Source organism: Festucalex cinctus, chromosome 1, assembly GCF_051991245.1.
Source record: "Festucalex cinctus isolate MCC-2025b chromosome 1, RoL_Fcin_1.0, whole genome shotgun sequence".
Classification (NCBI taxonomy): Eukaryota; Metazoa; Chordata; class Actinopteri; order Syngnathiformes; family Syngnathidae; genus Festucalex; species Festucalex cinctus.
Genome location: NC_135411.1, coordinates 64115293 through 64143248, shown reverse-complemented (window position 1 = coordinate 64143248; position 27956 = coordinate 64115293). Strand labels below are relative to the sequence as shown.

At 38.4% G+C, this 27956-nt stretch overlaps 3 protein-coding genes across 8 annotated transcripts; 2 read left to right on the top strand and 1 right to left on the bottom strand.

Moving 5' to 3' along the window:
* Positions 1-219: 219 nt before the first annotated feature.
* gga1 (golgi-associated, gamma adaptin ear containing, ARF binding protein 1) lies at positions 220-15487 on the bottom strand. Of its 4 annotated transcripts, none has more exons than XM_077501865.1 (17): positions 15364-15487; positions 10280-10364; positions 9964-10039; positions 9478-9576; positions 7664-7787; positions 7310-7410; positions 7156-7236; positions 6951-7088; positions 6800-6881; positions 5074-5187; positions 4856-5008; positions 3922-3995; positions 3642-3829; positions 2036-2250; positions 1790-1959; positions 1597-1707; positions 220-1240 (listed from the first exon to the last, which is right to left on the bottom strand). In XM_077501865.1, the coding sequence occupies exons 1-17, from the start codon at positions 15392-15394 to the stop codon at positions 1130-1132; spliced, it is 1953 nt and encodes a 650-aa protein (XP_077357991.1). In that variant the 5' UTR covers positions 15395-15487; the 3' UTR covers positions 220-1129. The 4 variants fall into 4 exon arrangements, with proteins under 4 accessions (XP_077357991.1, XP_077357973.1, XP_077357982.1 ...); XM_077501847.1 differs by lacking the exon at positions 15364-15487 and adding an exon at positions 11899-12039; XM_077501856.1 differs by lacking the exon at positions 15364-15487 and adding an exon at positions 11899-12038 and having other exon boundaries at positions 4856-5005.
* LOC144004555 (MICAL-like protein 1) lies at positions 14065-23401 on the top strand. Of its 3 annotated transcripts, none has more exons than XM_077501834.1 (15): positions 14065-14653; positions 14983-15031; positions 15408-15546; positions 18264-18310; positions 18416-18558; positions 18639-19165; positions 20113-20302; positions 20456-20864; positions 21005-21127; positions 21263-21389; positions 21469-21559; positions 21682-21755; positions 22450-22564; positions 22630-22676; positions 22774-23401. In XM_077501834.1, the coding sequence occupies exons 1-15, from the start codon at positions 14511-14513 to the stop codon at positions 22893-22895; spliced, it is 2346 nt and encodes a 781-aa protein (XP_077357960.1). In that variant the 5' UTR covers positions 14065-14510; the 3' UTR covers positions 22896-23401. The 3 variants fall into 3 exon arrangements, with proteins under 3 accessions (XP_077357960.1, XP_077357952.1, XP_077357942.1); XM_077501826.1 differs by having other exon boundaries at positions 18261-18310; positions 20459-20864; XM_077501816.1 differs by having other exon boundaries at positions 18261-18310; positions 22774-23400.
* Positions 23402-24175: 774 nt separating this feature from the next.
* Positions 24176-26832, top strand: polr2f (RNA polymerase II, I and III subunit F). The gene is made up of 5 exons (XM_077504927.1): positions 24176-24339; positions 24550-24619; positions 24743-24873; positions 25131-25202; positions 26431-26832. Exons 1-5 carry the CDS (start codon positions 24320-24322, stop codon positions 26519-26521), a joined length of 384 nt encoding a protein of 127 aa, XP_077361053.1. The 5' UTR covers positions 24176-24319; the 3' UTR covers positions 26522-26832.
* The last annotated feature ends 1124 nt before the right edge of the window (positions 26833-27956 follow it).

Sequence of the window (27956 nt, the reverse complement as noted above, 5' to 3'; positions counted from 1 at the left end):
TGCATCTCTCCTTAATGCATTCCCCAGCTATTTCAGGCTTGGATGCTCATCAGTGCCTCAAACCCACTGTGGTTACCCTTACTTACATTATTATATATAAACAGTATTACTTAAACTTACCTTATTTCTCACCTTGCCTGATATTGTATTATAAGGCTGCCATTAAATGTTGAAATTCAAACAGCTGAGCGTCAAGAACACAAACTTACTGCAGCAGTGTTTAAATTAGTCCCGCCTCCACCAAAACCTTTATTACCCCTTCATCATATCTTAGCACTGTTTTTGAGTTTGCACAGGTCAAATATACATTGGTATTTACAAAGCCATCGCACTAAGGATGAGGAGGGAGCAGAGGAATGCGAGGATGACTTAAGACAGTAGAGCTCAAATGAAGATGTTGGAGATGGACACCAAGCTCCAGGCTGCAATTTGGATAGCAAATCATTTCGTGCATTTTCAATTCGACTGTAGTCATTGAATGATGATATATCAACAGCTATGGTTTTGTTACGGTTGATTGTTGATCCTACTGGGAGAAATAAATAAATAATAATAAATAAAAAAAAAAACGCCATGATGAAGGTATAGTAATTAAAATATAATGAAGATACGCTGCACTTGTTGAATTAAATGATGTATTACGGAACAAATGTGCTAAAAGTTAAACAGAACTGCGAAAGAGGCACATATGGCAGAAAATACACAACAATGTCACAGTACTTTTTTTTTCCTCCATTACACAAAAAAAGGAAAGTCCCTACTGATGTGAGACAAAAACAATGATTCAGCAGTTTTTGGTTTGACAAACTATGAAGAGGTAACGCTTCTGTCCTTTCTGTCTTGGCGCGTCATGATGGCAGAGCATGCAAAGGTGAAGGTCAAATCTACAAAGTCAAACGTGCTCGAGGCCAAGAGGCCTGAAGCGGATATGCACATGCAGTAGTCAATGTCAGTTCTTCATTTGGAGCACAGTCGTTAAAAGAATGAAAACCAAGACAGGCGGTCAGTTAAAGCAAAGCACGCACACACAGCATGAGGAAGGGGAAAAATAAAACAATCTGAGCAGGTATGGAGTGTTAATGCAGAGTAGAGTTGGGTGGACAAGAGTCTGTCAGGTTGGATGTGGCCGCTATAGGTTCCCCCACGTGTCTGCAGCAGGCCAGTTTTCAAGCGTGCCACTCTCACTGTGCACCTGCTCGCCCAAGGTGAAGCTCAATCTGTACTGCAGCTCAACTCGCTCCTACAGTGCACACACACAAGGACGTGTTAACTCGTTGACCGCCGAAAACGGTTCATGACGTTTAGTAAAATCACGACGTATACCGCCATAACGTTAAATGACGTCAACTACATTTTTTTTTTTTTTTTAAAGGTAGAAACATACTTTTTTATAACGATAGAATGGAATGCTATCTTTCATTTGGTACCCACATTGTATATGTAGTAAAAGTACACAATATTCTGTTTGCCTTGAAAGATGAGTTAAAATGCTCAAAATCGGCTGGCACTGTTTTTTTTTTGTTTTGTTTTTTTATAACGTTTGGCAGCAAATTAACGAAGGGCAGATTCACAGTCACATCATTCACGTGAGCGCACCTTGTCCGGGTTCGCCAGCAACATGATCTGAGTGACAGCAGCAGTAGGAAGGATGGGATTGAACGCCGGCAGATCCGTCCCAGATGGCGGCTGCAACTTCACCGCCATTGACTGCGGGCCAACAATTTAACATCAATTCATGATACTGATCATAAAAAAACAAACAAAAAAAACCAAAACAATCCTGACTGACCTTCCGAGCAGAGATGTGCAAGTTTATATTTGTGACGGGCACAGGCGCAGAGGACAGCATGGAGATGATCACTACTTGCACGTCAGGACGAGACGGTGGCGAGTCGCGGGCAAAGTGGAAGAGAACCCGCAAACTGTGTCCATCAAAGACGGTCACGGGCAGCAGACTACCTGGTAGGCGAATCCTCGTTAGGACAGTGGGAGGAGCTTGAATTCATGGAAAGAAAATTAGAGATGGAGATCTTACTTGGTTTAATGGATTCTAGAGGTACAAAGACATCAGCCAAGGAGACCTCAGCAGATGCGGGGGGCTTGTCAAACGTAGGGCCAACACTGGTGGTCTCTGAGGGGAGGGGCAGTGTGGGGCGGTCCGAGCTGAAGACCGGGATGGGGTTGGGGGTAATGTTCGACCCAGACTTGCTCTGTAGATCTCTCAGGGTTGGCTTGACCTGCTGTTTGTCCCTACATCAACACACAGACTGACTCAATTTTCATTTTTTTTTTAAATTTTATTTTATTCATTCATGTTTTAATTAATAACAACAATAACACTATAAATTAGAGGTGTCAGTTGATTAAAATTCTTATTTGCATGACTTCAATAATTAATTCAAGATTAATTGAAAATTAATCTCAATTTATATTTAAATTTATAATAAAGTACTTTTTTTTTTTCTTCAAATTTTTCCATACTCGTGTTACCATAAAAGTGGAAAGGAATGCTAACAATATTGAATGCTAAGAAATATTGTTGCTTTTTTTTTAAGTCATTGAATCAGTAATTTAATACAAATTCATAAAAAAATAAAAAAAATAAAAAAAAAGTAGGTACTGTAAAACAACAAAAAAAGTGTAACATTGATTTGTGTCGGTCATTTTTCAGTCCCCATGACCATGGCATAAATCCATTTGTAAGACAGTGGCTCAGTGCATTTTTCTTTTCATATTAAGAGCCGACTAATTTTAACATGGAGTACTTGTGAAATTCTGCACATTTTAAAAACTGTAAAATACAAGTTGTCCCCACAAAAATATGCATTGCTATTTAATTTACTGCTACTAAATTGTGTTAGCTAAGTACAGTGACTCCTTTGCACAACATTGAATGCTTTTATTTTGTTAAGTTCAATACGGATGTGCATTGAAAAATGACAACTTTACTGGAAACGAACAATGAAAGATTGTGTTCTTTTCATATTAAGAGCTATCTAATTTTTAACAAAGTAACTTGCGAACTTCTGCACATTTTTAAAATTGTAAAATACAACTTGACACCAGTCCCCACAAATATATTTAGTATGATTAAATCTATTACTGCTAAATTGTGTTATAGTGACTCCTTTTCACGTTTAACGCTTTTATTTTGTTTAAGTTCTCAGATGCGCATTGATTGTAAAGTGACTCCGCTTTACTGCAAGTGAGCCAAGCGCGCGACTGTGTGACACTTACGAGCTATTTTCTGGAGTTGCTGAATAAAATACGCCTCACATCTAAAGATCAAGTGGCTTGGGGTCACTCCAACTGACAAGACCGCGTCCATTCGGCTCTCACAGGGGTTTGCGAGTGCCCATTGACTACTCTTGGCGAGCTAGAGCAACCTCGCTTGTTGCTAACGGCTAACCAAGTGCTTTCTTTCAAAGCAGGGAACCGGCTCCTCCACGCTAACATTCGGCCCTTTAAGCATTGTGTTTAAAAAAATAAATAAATAAAATAAATAGTGCCATTAAAGGCACTTTAAATTAACATGTTATTAATTTTGACACCCCTACTATAAATATTTCCTTTTTTTTTTTTAATTATTATTTTATTGCAAATGACTTTAGACCAGACTGGAGAACCAAGACCACCTTTACCATTTGACCTGCAGGCCCTCCGGAGGGAGGGACTGCTGCAGCAGCGTCTTCCCTAACAAGTCGAGCTCATCCAGAACGGAGCCTTTAGGACCCGAGGCGGGAGAGATGGGGTGCGAGTGGGAGGAAGGTTCCGGACTCAGGAGGAGGCTGGGTGCTGCTGGGGTGTCTGCATCGATACTGTCAGATGACTTGAAGCAGAAATGAAGATAAAGAAAAGAAGAACAAGAAAACATTTAGTAGTTTGTCATACAAATATAACAACGCTTGTTCCGCCGTGCACCTGGAAGGAGTCCCAAGCTGTGGAGTCCTCTGGCTGGGAGGCGGGGTTGGAGGTGTGTGTTCCTTCACTTAAACCTGCAAGGCCACAAAATGTTTCAGTACTTCATCTCAATTATGGAGGTCCAAAACTGCCAAATTTCAAAATAAATGACTAAAAGTGAAAATAAAAACAGACATTAAAATAAAAATAAAAATAAATAAATAAATAAAAAAAATAATACTAATAATAATACTATATATATATATATATATATACATATATAATTCAAAAATGTAATAAAAAAAAATATATAAACGGAAATAAAAACAAAATATAATCACATAAATAGATACATTTGTATTTCATTTTTAAATTATATTTTTTATATCCGTTTTTATTTTCACTTTTAGTCATTTAGTTATGCTTTGAGTCATTTATTTATTTCTTTAGGCATTTATTTATTTTGGTCCATGCTGCCAAGATGAAATGTTATTCAAATGACGGGGGTCCTAAAATAAAAATAAACGACTTAAAAAAAAAAAAAAAAAAATTCTATATATATATATATATTCTGAATAAATAAATGACTAAAAGTGAAAATAAAAACGGATATTAAAAAAAAATTCCAAAATGAAATCCAAAAAAAATATAAATGGAAAAAAAATAATAATAAATATATATATATATATATATATATATATATATATATATTTATTATTTTTTTCCATTTATAAAAAAATAATAATAAATATATATATATATATATATATATATATATATTTTTTTTTTCCATTTATATTTTTTTTGGATTTCATTTTGGAATTTTTTTTTAATATCCGTTTTTATTTTCACTTTTAGTCATTTATTTATTCAGAATTTTGTCAGTTTTGGTCCTCCATCCTCAATGACCCAAAGAAGTTGCGTCTTTTTTTTGAAAAATTTGGCGTTCTGTTACCGAGCGACATGAGCTCATCATCAAGCAGGGAGATGCCAGTCTCCTGCGAGGTGGCATTGAGGCTGTCAGTTGGAGTCGGGAGTTCTGGAAATGAGGGAGGCGACTGGGGCGACGTGTCCAACCCAGACAGATCAAGCAGTGCCGTCCCCACTGCTGGGTGAAAATTTACGTTGAGGAAAACGTATCAATGATCAATTCTCAGTGGCGGTGTCACCAACCTGTCTGCTTTTGTGCGTTTAATGCATTGTTGCTGTTCACAATCTCCCCTTTCACCTGCTGCTTGTACAAATTGATGACATGGGTCAGGTTGTCGTTGGCCTGCAGGATCTCCGCTGTGGAAAGCAAAGACAAAATGCTCGTTATTGTCGTCATGGAGTCCATAACCAGCACAAAGGATTTGGATTGTGGTCGAGTAACGGCTTTGTGGCTTATGTTGTTAGGTCCACAAAAGGCTCTGGACTGAGAACAATCCAATTGGCACAAGACTACACTTGCAAATCCTTGCTATACAGTACTGCGTTCGCCGTCAATTGCACCCAAGCTAAATCTCAGATTTTTGAGCCATTGTTGGGTTTTTACAGCAGGCCAGTTCAAATTACTAATAAAAACATTGAATATCAAGGCACTTGCTAGCTAATGCATGCACGCATTGTGATTCAAGGCCATTTGTGGAGGAACTCGTACGTGTTACATTCCCGTTCATCTGTGTGTCTTAAAACGTAGCTGGCCAAAAACATGCCTCATTAGAATTAAAACTGCACTAATAAATCAACCACCAGAGGGTGCTGGAACCACACAAATGAAATACAACTGCTCCTTTTGAACAGACGTGCTGCTTCTAATAGCATGACGACGACAATATCGTGACCATTTTAAAATCGTGATATCACGAGATTACCATTATCGTGACATCCCTACTAATTAACTAGCGGTTTATTAGCGCCCATAATTAAGAGTTTAAATACGATTTCGGGATGGTGTTGTGTTAATGTTGGTAGTCAACAGTAGAGTGAGGTTGAGTCACACTAGCTGTCCTGAGCCGCCACGGAAAAATACAAAGTCTGCCAAGGCATTAATGTTGCATTCAATGTATTAGTTGGAAGGCTTTTATTTTGAAGTTGGCCTTTGCAGCGCGTTCCACGGACTATGCACGGCCCAAACCGTGGTACTTGATCTTACAGATCAAGGCTCAAAGATGAGCCGTTGCACCATTCATTTGTGGGTAATAATTTGATGCATTCTTACATTATTATTATAACATTATCTACACCAAAGGCTCTTTTTCATGAGCCCGGTTACACATGAGACGGCCTTGTTTGGTCCGGAGTGGTTGCTTTTCCAATAGACTTTTTCGGGGTGAAGAGGTGATGATGGAAGCCCTTTTTTCAGAACTAACTCAGATATCATTCTAATACGTTGGCCATCTGGGACTGTGACATAATTGGCTGATGCAGCAAAGAGCTTCGCCCACATGACTATTTTCTGGTTTTAGACGAGTGAGACAGCGCTGTAAGTCATAAATTCGCTAAAGCCATAAAAATACACTACAGTGTTCCCTCGTTTATTGCGGCTTCATCTTTCGCAGCCTCACTGTTTCATACATTTATTCATTTTTTTGTCTTTGCGTGTCCGTATCTCTCGAATCATACATCCGACCAGGGACATACGGGCATCCGCGAATTCGTCTCGATGAGACCGTTCCAACGGAGTTTTTTTTTTTTTTTTTTTTTTTTTAAATTAACGTGGATTACCATTATCGCGGGTAGTTTTTGGAACGCAAGACCCGCGATAAACGAGGGAACGCTGTATATACATAATAAACAAGAGGGAGCACAAAAGTTGAGTTTGGGGTCCTGCACTGTATATCGGACATTTTCACCAACTGTGAGTGGGTGTGGAAAGCCTCCCTGTGCTCAAATACTGTATAAGAAAAGTAAAGCTCACCTAAAGCTTCATCATTATCCTCCGTATCACTTGCCAATCTGAACAGTGTGGGCCTCATTTTTTCACAGCGCTGATAAAGGTCCTGTTAACACAATACATGCTCATGATCAAAACAATTGGACATGACGAGAGATAAGCACTTTGCGCTCACCTGCAGGAGCTCGGAGTTGCTCTGATTTGTGGTGTTGGCGTCATAGTCCTGCAGGAGCTGAGTCAGCAAAGTGATGCTCTCCTTCACCTCCTGGATGGCACCCACACGCTTGGTCACCTTCTCTGTTCGCCTCTGATCCTACAACATATTCAACGTCACGTCAACAGTGTGACTACATCTGTGGACGCACACGTTCGTTTGCTACCTCTTGGACCATTTCCTTGATCAGTTTGTTGGCGGCCTTCAAGTCTTCAGGATGGGAGCTGTTCAGCAGGCGAGACAACATCTGTCAAAGCCAAGAGGAGCATTAGAACAACAGACAGATTGTGTGCATATATTATTGGGTACAGGTTTCTCACTTTAGATTTTTCTTCATCTTCAAAAATAGCGTTTTTAGGTCTGGGTGGAGGAAGATTGGGTAGTTTATCAGGGGGCAGTTCTGGATCTTGTTTAATTATACCTGAAAACAAAACAAAACAAAAAAAGATTCAGTGATTTCCTTTTTTACTCAGCCTTAATTATAGTACTGTTGATTTTTTACAGTTTGAATTCAGTTGTAAGCAGCCTCAATAGAAGGCTGTTTTTACATGAAGTTGTCTTACTAGTATGCAGAAATGTCATATAGTAGTTCGGGCAAACAAGACAAAATTGTTCTCCTAACATGAGTTGCTGGATATTAAAGTTATCAAGTCAAATCTCAAATGCCTCCTTACCTTGTTTCTTTAGCATCTGATAGGCATCTATGATTTTGGCCTCATCAGGCAACCCTAACGTCCAGCTGTAGATCAACTCCAAGACCTTCTTCTTGACCGGCTCAGGTGAGCGTGAACCCAGGTACTGTGTGAGGACAACAACACATACACAGCTCGCATTACATGTACTGTATCGGGGAAAGCTGTGCATCTGTAGTCCCCTGGCCATGATGTTTAAAAAAAAAAAAAAAAAAAGGCAATTAAATACAAAAATATAAGTACAGCACAGACACACAATTAGTAAAAACATACAATTGGACAAAACAGGTCCTGACACATTAGGAAGACAACACAACTTTGCTGTTAAGAACAGAAACAATACAGTACACTACAAAAACATATAACAGCTTCGGTGTCTTTTAGCGTTGAATTAAGTATATGAATCAACAACCAACTTTTCCAAATGTTTACTAAAATATATGTTGTTAACTGTCCAATCTGATTTGGTAGCGAGTTGCATTCCCTGGCCGCTCTCACAGCCCAGGCGGCCTGACTGAAGGTGCTCTTATGCAGAGGGATAAAGTCTCCTCTCGCAGATCTTCTCGTCACACGCTCACTCTTATTTCTCTGAATGATAAACTTGGATAACGGAGCTGGGGCTAAATTGTGAGTAACCTTATAAATCAAGCACAAGTCTGCAAACTTAAGAAGGTCAGTCCAGTTTAGAAAACCGTATTTGTCTAATCTATTACAGTGATGGGAGTGACTTTTTCTTTATTTTTTTTAATTTTTTAAATCCAAAGCCTTGATGGCTTGCTTAAACAATATTCCGACTGGTCTCATTGTACTAGTTGAGGGCTGAGACCAACTCGTTAAACAATAATTAAGGTGGCTAAAAATAATAGGGTGTAAAAAGATTTTTGCCACCTAATTAATCGAAAATTTGCAAGCTGTAACATTTAATTATTATTATTTTTAATTTTTTTTACATAATTTGTCAACATGAGCTTTTAAGGAAACGTTAGTCAAGCAATAGTCCAAGATATTTATATTGATTAACAGTCTGTAGTTTTTTTTAACTGTAACAAATATATATCAGGATCATGGGAATTTTGATTGGTTTTACTAAAAAACATACTGACTCTTTCGGAGACATTCAACTAACTTTATCCATTGCTTTAGCGAGTTGGGCTACAACAATGTCTTTGGAACGACGTTGAGCAAATGCAACTGTATCATATGCATACGTGATACAGTCGACATCTGGGGGAAGAACACTAGGCAAATTAATTCATATAAAGATTAAATAATAAGGTGCCTATAACTGATCCCTGAGGAACACCTGTTGATAATTGGAGAAGCTGAGATTTATAGTTGTCAATTGAAACACACTGGAAGTCAATTAGTAGGATTCAATTTATTTGACTGCAGAGATGGAAAAGTTAAAATATGAGAGCTTAGTGAGAAGAACTGAATGATTTACCGTATCGATCCAAAAACATTGCTCCGACTACACCACCCAAATCTAGATACTTTTACTTTTCTCTACAAACAGACATGTAGCTGTCTTGGTCGAATGTTTGGCCCGAAACCCAAATTGCATTGGGTGGAACAAGGAACTGCTGTCGAAATGATGGACAATTTGTTCAAGTGAACATTTTTCTCCTACTTTTGAAATAGTTGGAAGAATCCTTATTGGTCTTCTGTAATTATTTAAAGAGGTTTGCGTCACCAGATTTAAATATTGGAGAAACTTTAGCAAACTTCCACACATCTGGGAAGTGCCCAGTTGAAATACAACGGTTGAACATAAAAGAGCTAGGATGATATCCTACCTTTGGTGACACCACTTTAATAAGCTCATTAAGAAAGCGGAACTTGCCCACTTCACTGTGAAACCGTTTGCCACAGTTTTTCATACACGACTCCAGAACCTGATGAAGAAGCAAGCACATGAGAACAAATCAAGCACAACAGTGGGTTTTATTAAAAAAAAAAGTAGAAATGAGAATACTGACTAAAAACATATTTGGCCACTTGGACCTGCAGTGTAAATCAAGCCTAAGCACAGTTAGCTGGTAAAACAAGCATATCAAGCTGCCACATCAGGAACGGGGAGCTAGATAAACCGGATCCAGTGTATAGGAAAGACCGGGAAGCCATAGTTGAAGTGTGTGGCGCAACACCCGACACTCTCTTTTCCCACCCTGTTGTGCTGTAACACAAAGGCGCTTTGCAAGATATTGTTGTTGGGGCTCCGATGCAGCCATTTTGTTGTAAACCAGGAACATCAATACCGTGTATGTCATTCTGACATTTACCACAAGAGCTTGCATGGCCTCCCATTCCTGCGGAGATTGGATCTTGTGGGCCAGCAGCCTGGTGGCCAGCTGAGGTCTGCAACAACACAAAAACAAAAACTGAATAACAAGTACATCGCAAAATGCAGCTGCAACTGCTTGGCTGTATAGACAGACATTGGACTTTTACCAGGCAATCACTTTGGGTTTTTATGGCACTTTTCAAATTGTGACTGAAAATGTCAAATTGCTCAAAAGTTATCTCATGCATGTGTCCTTTGTGGCAGATAAGTAACTTGTTCTGACGCAACAACAATGTGCTACCCCCTCCTCTTACCCCTCCAAATCATTGTTGAGCTGTTCACAGAACGCATTGATGCTGTTCCAGTCAGTTTCCCTATTCAGTGGGTTGGTTGCTCTGTCTGAAATATTAAAGAGTCAGAAAACAGAAGTGCTGGATGAGATTGGTCATTTACAACATTAGACATAGACTGCTGTCAAGTTGCAGAACAAAAGATGTCAATTCAGTAATAGTTGCAATGTTGTACACCATGTCACCTCGAGATAGTCGGGAATCCTTTGTTTAGCCATCAGGCCCTACCTAAGATGTGAGGTTTCACGGTGTTTCAAGATTACTTTTTTTTTTTTTTTTTTAAAGTGGTCTATTTTTTTTTTTTAGGTATTATCGTGTATTTCTATTAGTTTTATGTATATACGCTATATGAGCAGGATTATATATTATCTTTTATTGAAATATAAACCTATTGTATTATATATGAAATACGGTAAGTTAAAAGATATAATGAGTAATGGGTAGGACTAGATAAATTTACAAATTCTTCCTACTCCCTTTGAACATGCAAATTGTTATTAATTGATTTTATGTTTCTTTTTTATTTTAAATTTTCTTTTCTGCTACTTGTCTGTTTATGTGTTTATACAGCATGTTCAATAAACAAACAAACTTCAATAATATGCTATATATGACCTCACTATGAGTTGGAATATGAGTTTTGCCACTTGCTATCAACTGAAGATGACGTCAGTTGCTTGGCGCAGGCAAGAACCAATCACAGCTCCCCTGTTTTCTGAAGCTGAGCTGTGATTGGTTGTTACCTGAGACTCGAGCAACTGTGATGTCATGGCAAAATGGCCGCCTTTTGATATTGATAAATAAACTGCTGGCTTTTGCTGCTTAACTCATATTCGACTAACGCAAAATTAACCAGAATACCTTATTAAGACTAGCAGGGTTGCATAGAACATATTATTGTCAAGAATTTTTGGGGGGATTGACTTCCCCTTAAATCGTTTTTCAGTCATCTATTTCAGTGACGTAACAAAACTGGTATATGGGTTTTGAAATCAATGGGTTATATTTTTTCGTTAGACAAAGGTTTTGATTGACTGACTGACTGACTGACTAGTTCCGGCCAAAAGTGTCCATGTCTCCACTAATGTAAATACTGTATGGGCTTGGCTTTAAAAAAACAAAAAAACAAAAAAACAAAACAAACAACAACAACAACAACAAACGTTAATTATTGACTTCTCAAAACAATCAGCCAGACAGTTACAATGAGGGTCAACGCGTTAGCTAGCTTTGGTGGTGTGGTCTCGACGATGTTTCGGTTAAATCCAGAACTTTCTTACGGGTCACCAGCTTTAAAACACTCAGGTGAGCCGCATTATTGGATCAGAGAGTCCCCGATGACCTGTCACGTAGCGCAGCGCCAAATAAATCAAGCCATGACGCGAAAAGTACGCCAGTTTGTGCTGTGTTGACAGCTGCCAGGTACAGGTAGCTGTGTAGCTAGGTTAGCATCCTGCGTGTCACGGAACCGCCTTCAGCATTCACTGCCCACTTAAGTAACACTGACACGTCGCACTTAGCACACAGATATTCTATTATGTGTGTCCTGTGACCATGTGAGAATAAGGCGCGTTCATACTTACTGATGCGAGACTCCAAACTCTCCGAATCGGGAGGAGCAGCCATCACGGCTAGCTTTATGTCGTTTGTGCGTCAGCCTCGTGACGATGTACGCAAAGGCACAAAGAGGCGGAGATAGCATAGAAATATCTAAAATAGACTTAAAAGTTATATATTACAGTGTATAAAATATACCTCGTGACCACGTCTAAATGTTGAGATTTTGACTAAATAACCCTTTGTTTACTTAAATCAAGTAAAAAAAAATAAAAATAAATAAATAAAAATGACCTAAATGTATATTTATATGTAAGTGAAATTTGGGGAAAGTAATACATGACGGATAGTCTTCTAATTTTTGTTTCATTGAATATATAGTAACTCTATGCTCTGTGGAAACGTCACTGTACCAGCTACACATTTGTAAATAAAGGTTAATATGTAAATTGGATTGGCTGCTGTCTCTATTATTCATCTATGTACAATAAATGTTAAAAAAAAAAAAAAAAAAAAAAAAGAGAGAGCTAAAACTGAACTAGAGTTGCATGACTAAATATGATTAAAATCGTATACAATTGCATTTGATTCCATTTTCCCAAATTCCTGAATCAGATGATTTCGACCAACCACTAATTTATTTTTGTCCCTAATCAAATGTGTTATTTGTGGTGTACGAACTACATTTTTAGATTAAATTTGAATTTCCAAATTTTCGGTGCTGCAAGACTCGGTACTGATCCTGTGGAATTTAAAACTGTTCAATGAATTTATAAACCTGGACCTAATTTGCTGAAGGTGGTCTGGTTAACAAGAATATTGTAACCGTTTATGTTAAGTCATACACTCCCAGTCATTTTGACAGAAGCAATCCCCTTCACTCACAGTTTTACTGGATTTTGACTGATTATGCAAGCAAGGCCCATAGAATATTGTGTTCTATTGCTATAAAAACATGCAACATACCAAAAGATTAAGTCTCTTTTTCATCAGGAAAAAAAGGTATATTTCTATCTGTTTCAGGTTTGCAGCAATTAGTATTCAAATGTAGCTAAGTTTCATCATTATTCACAAATCTATTTAGAATTGTGAGTAATTGAGCTTTTTTGTCAACATGGCCCTGGTTGATCTCCTTTGCTCTGCTGCCACTTGCTGGCCGTTTGTGTAGTAACTACCATCAACCATCTTTGCAGGCCTCTCAGCTTGAGAGACTGCATCAAAGCCTTCTGTATGCTCTGGTATAAAAAATAAAAAATAAAATCCGTATAAATACGTCTTTGGGACACATAAAACATTTACAATAGAACGTATTTATAGGGAGCAAATGATTTAATATTAGGGATGACACAGTCCCTGACGTTCTACATGTTGTCCAACCGAGAGGTCACATAATGCACATCCATTCGTGTTGGCTACAAGTTAACTCACATCCTGCAGTCACTCCACACACTGACTGCTTGTGTCAAGCCAACGTTCCCTTTACTCTTTCATCTGTAATGTTTAATTCCTTTGTTCCTTCCTTCTTATTAACATCTCACCAGAGGTTTATAGCTAGCATGACTTCTTATGTCAGACCAACTATTTTATTTATTGTTATATGACATTTACAGCAGGGCTCAGCAACAGTCTCAAGGGCCAATGAGCCCTTACACCCATATGCGACATTGTAAATTTTAGAAGGAATGTCGTGGAAGTAATCATTTGAAAATATAAATATTGCAGAGATTTGTATAGTTTTACACAGTATTTCTTTCCTTTATTTTTTAATCGTTAAAAATTATTGTGAGAAAACCTGAGCATGACCATGACCACATATCTAAATTACTATCATCAGCTATTAATAATAACATAATTAAAGTCAGTTTGATCAAGTTTGTTATTTCAAAAATATGCATAAAGTTGTCAGTCCTTCACATTAATCAGTGCCCTATAGAAGTAGCTCTGAGTTAAATATTATTGACATTTTTAAGGGGTACGAACAGATGGGCTTATACTAAGGTAATATTTAAAATCTGTTTTATACATGTTCGAAATAAACACGGAAAAGAATGATTTTTAAAAAACGCAAAAAAAAAACAAAAAAAACAACAACAAACCAAAAAAATAAAAATAAAACAAAACACGAAGACTTGTGACAACTAGTTTAAGAAAAAAATAGCGACAGGGTTTTGTCTCCCCCTAGTGGTAGCTATTATGCAGTTCACCCAGTGTGACGCACAGCAAGATGGATGGACAGCTACCGAGGGGATTTCTTTTAGTTTTGTTTGTTTGTTAATGAACACTTGTAGACCTCTGCGAGCAAAAAGACGCTACAATTTCACGTTTTATTTTGGTTTGGGTTGAAAAGCAACTTATGTGACTGAATCCAGACGGGCTAAATTGCATAAACTCGTGCTAACGCGAAAGATAGACTTTGGTGGACTTCCTCGTTTTTGTTTTGTTTTTGTTTTTTTCCTAAAATGAACTTTAACGTGACTGCATGCGACCTTGTTTCATAACGGTGGTGTAATATAATATTGACACGGCGTGTGCTAAATGTAGCCCTCGAGTTCGTTGCCTTCTGCCTCCACGTTGCTGTTGATGGATGTCACGCTGACCCACCCCTCATGTGATAAGGTCCAGTGCCACACATGACACGATGGCAACGAGAGAAGCTTTGCTCAAGTGGTGCAGCCAAACATGCAGCACCTACCCACAGGTGGAAATCACCAACTTTTCCACCTCATTCCGAGATGGACTTGCGTTTTGTGCTATCATCCACAAGCACCGTACAGACCTCATGTAAGTATTCTTGTTTTTTTTGTATTTGTGAAGAACTGAAGGTCTGTAGGTCCCAAAAGTATTCAGTGTGTTATCGCATGCCGTTTAATCTGGATCTGACAGTGGGTCTAATCTCTTCACCACAACATAATCTCGTTCCTCGACATCTTCTCTTCTCTTTACAGTAAATTGGATTACTCAGGTTTGTTGTGGTTGAAATAAAATAAACTCAGTTTGTTTGCTCTGTAACCGTGTTACAGAAAACAACATTTTTGTGTTGTACCTTTTGTGCTCAATTGGCTCTCTAAATCATGTTAATGTCATTTTTTGTTTCATTCACCTGGATCCAGAGATTTCAGCTCCCTCTCCAGAGCCAATGTTTACGAAAACAACCAACTGGTGAGTCATATGCACACACTGGAAGCATGTGTCCCTTTGAACAAACATGTACTAATACTGCACAGCAGTGATTCCCAACCAGTGTGCAGAGGTCTATTATGTCTATTATATCAGGTGCGCCACTGGAAATGATCTAATTTCACTTATTTGCCCAAAGATTTACAACAGATTTGTTTAGCTATCCATAGCTGCAACATGTAGTGACAGAACAATTAAATGCTCATGTACTAGGTAGTAAAAGAACCTGCTAGGAAACAGGGCAAGCTAACCTCACCCTTTTACTTCAACAGGATGTGTGACATTTTGGTGAGATTATCATATAAAACTTGTACCTTGGCTCAATAAAGGTTGGTCTCTTTCCATAAACTGCTTTCAGGCTTTTGAGGTTGCAGAGACAAAGCTTGGCATCCCCGCTTTCCTGGTCCCGAAAGAGATGCTTGCCACCGAGGTGCCTGACTATTTGAGCGTCATCACTTACCTCTCCCAGTATTATCACTACTTCACTGCATCTAACGGTGTGTAAGGAAGCATCTCTCTCTCTCTCTCTCTCGCTTTGTCTCTCTCTATTTTGATTTGAAGTCTTCATCATTTTATTGTGCTGTAAGCGAATTGGCAATTCTGAACACAGCCTCGCCCCAGAAGTGTCATGTTTCTGTGTTGGGTGGTTGGGTTTTAAATTTAAATTACCACTGATTGTCACATCCACCGAAGTGGGGTGAAATTTGTTCTCCGCATTTGACCCATCCCCTGGGGGAGCGGTGAGCAGCAGCAGGGGCCACGCTCGGGAATCATTTTTGGTGATCTAACCCCCCAATTCCAACCCTTAATGCTGAGTGTCAAGCAGGGGGGTAATTGGGTCCCCTTTTTTAATAGTCTTTGGTATGACCCGGCCGGGGGATTGAACCCACGCCCTCCCAGTCTCAGGGTGGACACTCTACCACTAGACCACTGAGCTAGTTTCGTTTTGGGTGTTTGTTGTCTTTTGTCCAGTTTTGTCTCCCCTAGTCTCGTCACTGTTAACCTTGTCCACCTTGTCCCTCCCCGTTTGTGTGACCTAATTAGTGCCCTCTGCCTGCTGTGTCTCCCAGGTGTGTCCTGTTAGTGTCATTAGTGTTGGTATAAGGTAGTGGTGTTTTGCGGGTGTGGGAGCATTGCATGTTGAATGTTTGAATGTTGCTTGTTACACGTTGCATGCTTGTATGAAGTCTTTCGAGTCATCCACGCCAAGTCTTTCAAGTCATCCACGCCACGTCAAGTCTCAGCATCTCGCCACGCCAAGTCTCAGCATCTCGCCACGCCAAGTCTCAGCATCTCGCCACGCCAAGTCTCAGCATTCTGTCCACGCCAAGTCTCAGCATTCTGTCCACGCCAAGTCTCAGCATTCTGTCCACGCCAAGTCTCAGCATCTGTCCACGCCAAGTATCAGCATTCTGTCCACGGCAAGTATCAGCATTCTGTCCACGGCAAGTATCAGCATTCTGTCCACGCCAAGTATCAGCATTCCGTCCACGCCAAGTCTCCGCATCTGTCCACGCCAAGTCTCCGCATCTGTCCACGCCAAATCTCCGCATCTGTCCACGCCAAGTCTCCGCATCTGTCCACGCCAAGTCAGTCCATGTTCGTCATGCCTCATCTGTCCAGGTTCGTCACGCCAGTTCTGCCCCTGTTTGTCACGCCAGGTCTACCCACGTTTCAGCCCGTCAAAGTTACTCTAGTTACTGTCATCCTTCTCCCTGCCTGGTTTTTCCGCCTCTGGGTCCATCCACCACACCCCCATCATAACAGAATGCTCCCACCAACCCGGACCCTGCGGAAGCCTCTAGTCCCCGTTCCGGCTCTCCGCCGGCCTCAAGTCCCTGTCCCGGCGCTCCGCCGGCCTCAGGACCCCGTCCCGGCGCCCCGCCGGCCTCAGGACCCCGTCCCGGCGCCCCGCCTGCCTGGTTTTTCCGCCTCTGGGTCCATCCACCACACCCCCATCATAACAAGAAGAGGGCGTGCACACTTGTGCAACCAATTTATCTTTGTTTATTTTTACTTTCCATTTTGAAAGTATTATTATTGTAAAAAATTTTTTTAATTGTTTTACAGTAATAGTGGGGAAAGCTTTTTCCCCCCTCAATTTTGTTAAACAAAAACCTGGCATTAAACAGGAGTGTATAGACTTTTTGTATCCACTGTAGCTGTCAAACTGAGGCACATCATTAGAATTATGTATTTAAAAACAAAATAAACAGTAGTGCGACAACCTTCAGGGCGTTCACTTAAGTTGTGGACTTTTAGGTACTTTTTGGCACTTACCACATTAGAATTTATTGTACTTTTTACATGACTTTCTTGTGAGCTTTATTTATTGTTTGTTTATAATTAAGAATGTAACGATAATGGCAATATTGTGATATTAAACTGCCACAATATCGTCATGTTCACAATATTTAAAAGCAACACATCTGTTGAAAAAGTCAGGTTGAGTTCCATTTGTGCAGTTCTAGCACCCTTTGGTGGCTAATTTCTTAGTGCAACTTCATTTTCACAAGGCATGTTTTGCCCTTCTATGTTTCAAATCTACACTAATTGTCAGATGAAGGGGAACGTAATATGCTTGTGAACTGAGTCAATATGTGTGCGTGCATTAGTGCCTCAATATTAAGTGTTATTAGAGATTGTAGGTGGTTTATATGCATTTCTGTTATGTAAAAAAGCACAATATTTGTTTTTTTGTTTTGTTTTTTTAATATGAGCTCTTTTTTTTTTTTTTTTTTTTTTTTTCTTTTTTTTTCTTTTTTTTTACAATGTTGTGACCTTTTTTAAATATCGCCAACCTCTCCACAATATCGTGATAAGTATCGTATCATGATGTTTGCATATCGTTACATCCCTATTTATAATCTAAAAAAAAACACACTGGTGGGCAGACAAGTGTGGTAATGGTTAGAATGTCTGCTTCACAGTTCTGGGGTTCCGTGTTTGAATCTTGGCTGTTGCCATGTTTTGTGGAATTTGCATTTTTGTTTCTGTGAATTTCTTCCTCCCATGTTCCATAATCATGCATGTTCCCATGTTCAACTATCACAGCATAAATATCAATTGGCTTCATAACCAACATTTTGGACGCGGCATGTCATCTTCACTCTTGCCATTTACTTGCGGTTGGGCTGTGCTCAAGCCAAGATGTGTTTTTCCCATGTTGAATCATTATTCATCATTTACATCTTCTTTCTTGACTTTGCAGCAGGTCCTTCCAGTTTGAGGTCATCATCACACATCACTTCATCAAATAAGGTGATCAAAGAGTCGATCTTCCAATGTATAAAACTCTAAAAAGGTATTCTTCATCCACTTAAGTTTTTTATTTTATTTTATTTTTTATTTATTTTTTTATTACAGCGTTCAGCTTCTTTGGCCTCCAGCAAAGATGATCATTGTTGTGATAGAACTCCACGCACTGTATGTCACTTTTGTATCACACCTATTCATCTTATTCAGAGACATGTGATCCGCGGAGATATCTGGCATCGCACTTGTTTCAGGTAAGCGCACTCAAATAATGCTAACATTGCCACTGATTTGGAATTTTGATATTGGAACATGCGACATTGATGTCTTTCAGATGCAAAATATGCCATGGCACCCTTGCAGCAGGCTTTTACATTCCAGGCAAAGATGCTGGTTCTTTCATCTGTTCTGACCACACAACAGGTGGTGCTAATACTCGAGCAGATAATAACTTTGAGGTATGGGAAGACTGCATGTCTCTTGGTGGATTGACGCTCATCAGCGTCCCTCACTACTCTGAGAAAACAAAGTCACATGACAGACTGGTTTATAAACCACTCGAGATCGAGCAAACAGTACAGCGCGAGTCGTCCGACACACACGGTAGCATGTCAAGACCACCATCTCCTCAAGCTGTCCCAGTAAATGTTGAACAGACAAGCCATGGCAAGGATGAATCGTCGGCGGTTTTGGCAGGAAGCTACGAGCAGAAGGAAGAGCCTAAAACTGAGGCGCCATCAGAGTTCTCGTTACCTGACGTGCAAGTGACTGGCGAGAGTGAGCAGCTGGCATCGGAACAGATGTCGATTTCCCTCTCTGCAGCCAGGACTCCACCTTGCCAAACACTGTGCGGCACCTCAGGTAAGCAGATTTATTTAACAGCTGTCAAGTTTTTTTTTTGTTTTTTTTTTGGTCGTACTTTATGGAACATTCAACTGCAATTTTTATTTATTTATTTTTTTAGCTGAGTGATTTCAGTGCAAGGTAGATAAACAGTATATAGACAGAAATAGAAATTATTAATAATAGACACAAGAACTAACCCGTAGGCAGTATTTTATTTTGAAATGGCTTGGTCAGAACCATGAAAAAGGCCAAAATGGGTCATAATTCTGCCTACGGGCTACACAATATACTTTACACTTGGAAGAGAGTAAAATGTTCAAAGTAAATTTTACCAAAAGTATTTTTAGTGTGTACGAGAGAATTTGCCTATTACATGAAAAAACACATATTTTTCACTTAGAATTTATAAGTAAATTTTGCAATGAGAGATTTTGACTAAATTTGACTAGTTTATAAAAAAAAAAAAAAGTTACACAAGGGTTGAAGAACAAACTCACGCCCTTCAGCTTGGGAGACTGCCACTCTACCACATGAGCTATGCCACTCCTACTGTTTGCTTTTATCCAAGAGGAGATGTTTCTTGGTCTTGGTGTGCGGCTGACGAGCGATATATTAACGCACGTGCGGCTCATGAAGTAGATTGGCTGTCTCTCAACCTGAAGTTGTGGGTTTGTTCCTTAACCCTTGAGTGACTTTCTTTTTTATTCTCTTACATGTGTAAATTTTATTCTATTTAAACCAAATTGACTCAGTTTAGGGTCAAGTTTACAGAATTTATTGAGTCTTTTTTTTTTTTTTTTTTTTTTTTTTTTTTTTTTTTTTTTTTTTTTTTTTTTTCCCTTTTCAAACAATGAGATATATTTTTTTAATTAAATGCAATGTTGAACCCATGCTTCAGCATAAGTGAATAAGTTATGAATGGTCAATCTTGCCACATGTTCACTATGCTGTGACATTCCCAGTAAATGTTGAAGAGACAACCGATGGCAAAGATGAATTGGTTGTGGCAAAAAGTGATGAGCAAAAGGACGAGACAAAAACTGAGGAGACCCCCGAGTTGTCGTCACTCTGCGTACAAGTAGCTGGAGAAAGTAAGCAGCTGGCACCCAAAGAGAGCATCAAAAGTCAGTCTACCCCTCGTTCATCTCAAACGTAAGTCAAGTGACAGATTTGTTTCGTTGCTTGTACTTTACTAAATCTTGTAAAAAGTCATTTGAATGTAAATTCTTAAATGTGTCTATAAAATATTTCCTGATATTTTCTATTTCCCCCTTATGGAGTCAACTAATTGTCATCAATCTCAAGCAGGAACCCAAAAAGTCCTGTGAAAACCAACCATCCATGGCTGGGAATCATCCATCCCGGACCTTGGACACAACTGCCTCCTGTTCAATCCCCAGGACCCCCCATGCATTCCAAACGTGGTCCGACCGGTCAGGTGTACTGGTACAGACCAAAAGTCCCGCCTCCCAATCCTTTTAGTGACGACCTGGACGAGGACGATGCAGTCAAAACTGAGCTACGTCTCAAAGACGCTCATGTTGGACGAAACAGTCAGCCTGGTTGCTCTGATGCAACCACTTCGGATGGCCCTCAAAAAGTAAACAATAGTCCCATTTTGCCAAGAAGTCTTTCTGTGCCAGCTGTCAAATCTACAAAGCTACCTTTTGACATGACAGAGGACGACAAATCACCCTCCTCAACACAAAGTAAGGTATGGAATGCTTTGAATTATTTGCCTAAAACACATAGATTAATAATAATACAATCTTCTCTGTATGAAAGTTCAAGTTAATGAACACTCAAGTCATTTGTATACAATAGTCAGTACCTTACAGTATTTCTTCTTAGTAGGTTTGCAAAGAGAAGGACCATTTTGATGCAAAAGCAGAAATGCCCAAATCAAAAACATGCCAAACACTCACATCTGGACGGGCACCTGCACCTGGACATGGCTTCCCACTCATTAAAAGGAAGGTAGGATAACCCTAACCCTGATTTGTTTTAAGTCAAGTCAGTAATTTGGATTTCATGTCAATTTCTAGATTATTAGATTAGGTAGATTATTTTTTGGGGATGGCTGCCGACAAATACCTACTTGTTGTTTGGCAGGTGCAGGCAGACCAGTATCCTTCTGCCGCAGATCTGCTGGCTGAAACAGAACATGTGCAAAAACAGCTGGAGGCACTTGAAGAAAGAGGCGTTGACTTGGAGAGAAACCTCAGAGAGTGCCAGAATGGTTCATCATGCCTTTTGCTTTAAAACAAATATTCATACTACCTAAAACACGAAGACTCCATATTTCTTTTTCATTTTAGACAAAGAGGAAGAAGGTCTATTGACTGTATGGCTTGCTCTTACCCATGAGAGACAATATCTGATGCGACGAGATGCTGAGCTGGTTTATTTGTAAGTAGCCATATCGTGTGAATACTTCACAGGCAAGGGTTCACACTACTGTGCAGAAAATAAAACATACTAAGTCTAAATAAATAATAATCTAATTAAACTGATTGTGCATTGTGTGGCAGGACTAAGCAGCAAAGTTTGGAAGAGAGGCAAGCAGATGTGGAGTATGAGCTTAGACGTCTCCTCAACAAACCAGGTGGGAGTTTTGCTCAGTTGGAGATGTCTGTCAAAAAGTCTTCACTTTTTTTTTTTCTACTTGGAGTTGTTTTTATTAGGGGTGTGAATTGCCTAGTACCTGACGATTCGATTCGTATCACGATTCACAGGTCACGATTTGATTCGATACCGATTAATCCCGATACGAATTTACAAGTCGATTGTTGCGATTTTTTTTCATTCAAATTTAGAAAATAATCAGTAAGCTTGTAGAGTGTAAGATTTATATGAAAATGTATTATTTATTTATCTGAAATTTCAGTCTTATAGAGGTTGTAATCAGTTTCATGTTTGAACAGCATTAAAATAAAATATTAAGGCTTAATGTTCCGTTCATATAACATTCTTCCATGCTTAAGGTGTGAATCCTAACCCGAAGTCAGACGTTTTGTTGAATATTTTTCCATTAAAAATGGAAGTTTAAAAATCGATTCTCACACACACACACACACACACACAAAAAGGCAATGATGATAAGACGTTGAATCGGTAAGACTCCCGAATGAACAATTCTGAGCTCTTAAAAAAACAAAAAAAAAACTTTTTTTTTTTTTTTTTTTTAATTGAATCGATTCGAGAATCGCGCGATGGAGTATCGCGATATATCGCCGAATCGATTTTTTTTTTAACACCCCTAGTTTTTATGTTCCCCACCATGATCCTTTTACTTTCAGAGGACGTCTGGAGTCAAGAAGATCGAGATCGAGAGCAAAGCCTGATGGCCGAGCTGCTTGTCATCATCGAGCAGAGGAACCAGATCGTCAGCGTTTTAGATCAAGATAGGAAGAGGTGCAGCAAGAATAAACAATACCAGCATAGATTTTTATATTCATGAAACTTTGTTTACCAATTAGGGAGCGAGAAGAAGATGCCGTTTCGGAAGAGATGATCAAGAACCAAGGTGAGGATTTTTATTCGTTTTAAGATTGCTTCATGATGATCCAGATTCATCCAAACAGCTGCGTTGTATGGAATTTTGTTGTTGTGTTTCTTGTCAGGGCTCCAAAAAGAAGGCCTGAAAGAGCTCAAGAAGTCAAAAGGGAAATTCAAACCCTCAAAGGTTTTTAAGCTGAGCCGGAAAGGCGAGCGCACTAAAGACTCCGTGGACAAAAAGAGCTGAAGCCCTGAGACTGTAGAAGAAGAAAACTGAAGAAACGTTCAAAGACAACAAAATAAGTTATGCTTGTTCATGCTGACATGTTGGTCCCCTTTTGTGTTTAGACTGTGATGTGAATGCAAGTTAAGCTCCACACAGGAATGTATCCAAGTCAAATATACAGCTTTTGTACCATCTTCGAAGTAATAGCAAAATAGCCTTTTATGGATTTTCTGCAAACAAGAAACATAAGTTGCGCCAATTTAACCTTTGTGGATTACAATAACCCGGATGAGAGAGAATCTACATACACATAAAGAAAAAGAAAATGATTTTTAGCAAGCACATTTGTATTGTGTTGATATTGAGACAGCAAGTCAAAAATGACATAGGCAATCATGTTGTTAGGCATGATGTGTATAATACTGTATGTACATATATTTTTGTAAATACAATTGCATACATGTTTTATTACATATACAGGAGCACCTCAATAAATTTGAATACTGTAAAAACTCCAATTTATTTCAGCAGTTCAGTTCAAAGAAAGAAACTTGTAGATTACCTACAGTGTAGTCATTATTTTATTCATTATTAGTTGGATGATAGCTTACAGCTAACAAAAATCTAAACCTCAACATCACAGGAAATTCGGGGAGTATTACACTACCAATAGTCAATATCTATATCTATATAGGCCTACTGTGTATATGAATATCGATATATATATATATATAAATCTCTCTCTCTCTCTCTCTCTCTCTCTCTCTCTCTCTCTCTCTCTCTCTCTCTCTCTCTCTATATATATATATATATATAAAACGATTGGTGGTATTATTCTGAGAAGTTAATCTGAACAGTATATAAACTTCACGTTTTGAATTGAACTTCTTTCCTGATTTTTACATTTTCTACGATGTTCAGATGTTTTTGAATGCATTAGTATGTGAGCAATCTATACAACAATTGTGTAAATAAAAGTTCCCTTAAGTTTCATAATATAAGAATGAATTTGTAAGAAACTTTAAAACTTGGCTTGTCAAGTGACGTAAAAAAAAACCACTAGATGGCGCTAGTGTTTACGAAATACAGAATTGTAGTCGCTTGTAGTATTATACAATAATTTGAATTTACTACTTTGTATTTTTTAAGGATATTTTTCTGCAGCTCATTAGCATACACGCAAGGTTGATGATCAGCATAGAAATGCATTTTATTCTTAATTGCGCTTTATTTCTGATAGGATCTTCGTTGACGAGATAGACAATCAAAACAATCGGAACTTTAGTTTTCTACTGTGTTGATCCGGGATTATTTTTCAAAGGACACAGGAACCGGAAGTTAAATGTTCATTGTACTCGTGCGTGTTCTTGTTTACAACGAACATAGTGAGAGGATAACATTATTGGAACAGTTCACTTAAGATATTTGCGACTCAACGGCAGGATATGTCGGACAACGAAGATAAGTAAGTAATATAAAAAAAAGTTGCTTTTCACCGCGATTACGTATGTATGTAAATATAAATGTAAACATGTTTTAGAGCTATATGTGTGTTTGAATAAAACGTGTGCTATCCGTCCGGCTGCGTTATAACTGATCCACAACCTATTTGTGTGACTGCTATAGTTTCTTCTTCTTTTTCTGATTTGATTCATGAGTTATGTCGTTTTCTTAGCTTCGATGACGGAGATTTTGATGATGCCGAAGAGGACGAAGGATTAGATGACTTGGAAAACGCAGAGGATGTGAGTCAATCGCAGACTTTGTTTTAGATTTCTGTCCATCTTCAATTTGACATGTTGCGATCATAACATTTCGAGCTGGGTGGAATAAATGTGAAACTGTCCTTTCTTGCCTCTCATGGCCAGGACGATCAGGAAAATGTACAGATCTTACCGGCAGGCGAGGGCCAGCAGGCCAACCAGAAGAGGATAACGACATCATACATGACAAAGTATGAGCGAGCCAGAGTTTTGGGAACTAGAGCTCTCCAGATAGCGTAAGTGTTTTGAGCACACATTACAAACTCTTGCTGACATTTTATTTTATGTAAAAATGCTTACAATGTAAATGTTTTAACTTGATCACCAAAACAACATATATTCAGTACTGTTTACAAGTTTGAATCCAGGACGTACACTGTCTCTCACCCAAAGTCAACTGACTCTATTTGCCCGCAACTCCATTGTAGCAAATTGATGGAAAACTAGTTTCAATGCTTCTGTTTTGAATGTGACGTAATTGCTATCTGAACAGGATGTGCGCACCAGTCATGGTGGAGCTGGAAGGAGAAACAGACCCCTTACAAATTGCAATGAAGGAGCTCAAGTAAGTAATGCTTGTCTCTGTGTTCTCATACGTCCTCTGAAGCATTAAAATCACACACACAAAAACAAACAAACAAACAATAAAAAAAAAAAAAAGTATCATTTTCCAGGACGGGAAGTCACATCATTAAAAATCTTCATGGAAAATTAAAGGTTGATTGAGGTAACTATCTTCATGATAGTTGAAGAAGAAGTTTATAAATATTAGTAAATATATAACATAAAATTAATACATCAATGTAAGTGTACCACAATATTGGAACCAGAAGTGAGAGATAACTTTAAGGAAATTATTTGACATCTTGTGACTAATACCTTAGTCTCTGACCAAGCCATTAAAAATATAAGAAATTCGTTTGTAGACTGATTATTACAACCAAGAATTGCTTGCTTTTGAAAGTATTATTATTGTATGATGCAGTGAGAACTATGGTGAACTTTTGCATGTGCCACCTGTTGCTGAATGCTTACCAATTCTTGTGTGCAACCATGTATTTCTTATTTTCTCAAAAATGTTTACTGTGAATGAATTGAATAGTATGCAAAATATCATCCATATTAATGGGGCCTTCATTTCGTTCTTTTCTTTTTAGTTGTTAAAAAAAAAGAAAAAAAAAAAAAGATACCAACCGAAGATCTAAGATTTAATTTTGTGAAAAGTACTTGCAAAGAACCAACATATTCAATTGCACACACTGTGAAAAAGTTTGGAAATATTTTGCCAAAATTATTATTCTTGCAACTTTAATATCTTGCTGTATTTGTTTGTTGTATTGACATTTGTTACACAAGTGTATCTCATTAAATTAGAATATGTTCTACAAATGAATTTACTTCAGTACTTCCATTCAAGTTTGAAAGTAATTAATATGTAAGAAACCAAGTAAGTAATTAGATAAACTGCACACTAAGGGACACATTTAATTATTAAATAAATAAATAAATAAATAAATAAATAAATAAATAAATAAATAAATAAATGGTCATAGCTACAGCTAACAATCCAAAATTCATCTCAAGAAAATAGAACATTACATAAGAATCAATCAAAATGTTCTTTTATAGAAATTAGGTAGAACTTGTCTTAAACTATTGAAATAAACTTTCCTACAATATTTAGATTTCTTGAGATGCACTCATATTTACAAATTTGATTGTACTTTGTGACCATGTGGTGTCTTGTATCGCCAAATAAGGAGCGCAGCCTGCTTCCTTGTGTCATCCACTAGGTGTGGCAAGATCCCCATCATCATCCGCCGCTACCTTCCAGATGGAAGTTATGAAGACTGGGGCTGCGATGAGCTCATCATTAATGATTAAGTCGCTTCTGTAAACCACCCTTCCTTCTAACGGCAGCTGTCCACTGGAGGCGCTGTTGTCTTCGTTCCTTCAAACTATCACGTGACGGTGTTGATACAATGCATCAAACTGCGTCCTCGCCACTTGTGTTGAATCAAACCCATCGCACTGCCCGTTTAAACCACATTGTAAGGAAGCTCTTCAAGGGGGAAAGCACCGTAAATGTTTGTTTTAGAGAATACAAAGCCGGTATTTTTCAATTAGTTGGTTTTGTGGAGTTGTGATTATAAAATAACAGCTGTATTGTTTTGAATAAACTTGTTGTAATAGGATTACTTGCACCTTTTTGCACTGCATTCACAACACTGGAACTTTCAGAAAGATTTGTCAGAAACTATTTTGTTTTCCCCATGATGTCTGTAAAATGATTTTCACCACACTCCAATGCAAAAGAAATATGTTCACATCATAACAATATGATAGTTGTCGGTAATGAGTGATTCTGTTTTGTGTTGCCCAAATTTTCCTGCAGCTGTTGACATAGTCATGAGGTGCATTTGAGGAGTTATAAACTTTTGCAAGACCTTCATGCGTCATCCCAAATTTCCACATGGAATATTTTCATGATCCAGGCTTCCATGTTCTGTATTATTTTAATGACAAATTTGAAGCGCTCACATTTGAAGCTTTTCGTTATTTAATGCATTTGTCACCCTTGTGACATTGTGGCCTCCACAGTGTTTAAAGAGATGCACAGTAGCTGGTTTGCTCATTTAGCCGAGGGAGTGCTGTAAATTGCACTGAAGCTTTTTGCCTTTCCTCTCCCATGAAAACTCATGCACAAGTACAAAGCAGACAGGCAGTCTCTGTATTGGCAGAAAATGGGTTGTAGGCAGTAACTAGGTCAGTGTATGTTGTAAGACAGAGCTTTCATTGCATTGTTATTGCTGGATTAAAAATACATAAAAAAAAAATGTCTATACTGTACACGTTTAATTGCCAAATGATTTTTGTAATACATATTAAAACAAAAAACTGATGTCAAGCTAATGTGGCTCTAAACCCGAACAACACAATTGAAATTTCCAAACAAGTGGGCAAATGTAATCATCCAATGAAACCAAGGATGAACATTTTGACATGTTTGCTAACAGCTCATTTAAGTGGAATTAAAGATTTTTTTATTTATTTTTTTCCTATTCAACAATACTGCACTATGCGGGTCCACTAGTCTAAACCAAATATTCTGATTAATAATGCATTTGTGGAATATGAATTAAGCAGCAAAATCCAGCCGTTTTTATTGATCTCAGGGGCAGCCATTTTGGCACTCGCTGTCAACTGAAAATGGCATCACAGTTGCTCAGGTAATGACCAATCACCGCTCATCTTATGAATGTCACCTGATCAAGTTCAGAAAACAGGTGACCCAACAGTGAAGCGTAGTGGCAGTAAC

Coding starts and splice junctions, on each gene's coding strand:
- gga1 (XM_077501847.1), bottom strand. CDS start 11,941: ATGGCTGCTCCTCCCGATTCGGAGAGTTTGGAGTCTCGCATCA. Junction 7,411..7,663: donor TCAGATGCTAAAGAAACAAG/GTAAGGAGGCAT, acceptor TTTTGTTTTCAG/GTATAATTAAACAAGATCCA. Junction 5,009..5,073: donor AAACGCACAAAAGCAGACAG/GTTGGTGACACC, acceptor ATTTTCACCCAG/CAGTGGGGACGGCACTGCTT.
- LOC144004555 (XM_077501816.1), top strand. CDS start 14,511: ATGGCAACGAGAGAAGCTTTGCTCAAGTGGTGCAGCCAAACATGCAGC. Junction 21,128..21,262: donor TCCCACTCATTAAAAGGAAG/GTAGGATAACCC, acceptor GTTGTTTGGCAG/GTGCAGGCAGACCAGTATCC. Junction 21,756..22,449: donor ACGTCTCCTCAACAAACCAG/GTGGGAGTTTTG, acceptor TTTTACTTTCAG/AGGACGTCTGGAGTCAAGAA.
- polr2f (XM_077504927.1), top strand. CDS start 24,320: ATGTCGGACAACGAAGATAA. Junction 24,340..24,549: donor ATGTCGGACAACGAAGATAA/GTAAGTAATATA, acceptor TCGTTTTCTTAG/CTTCGATGACGGAGATTTTG. Junction 24,874..25,130: donor ACTAGAGCTCTCCAGATAGC/GTAAGTGTTTTG, acceptor CTATCTGAACAG/GATGTGCGCACCAGTCATGG.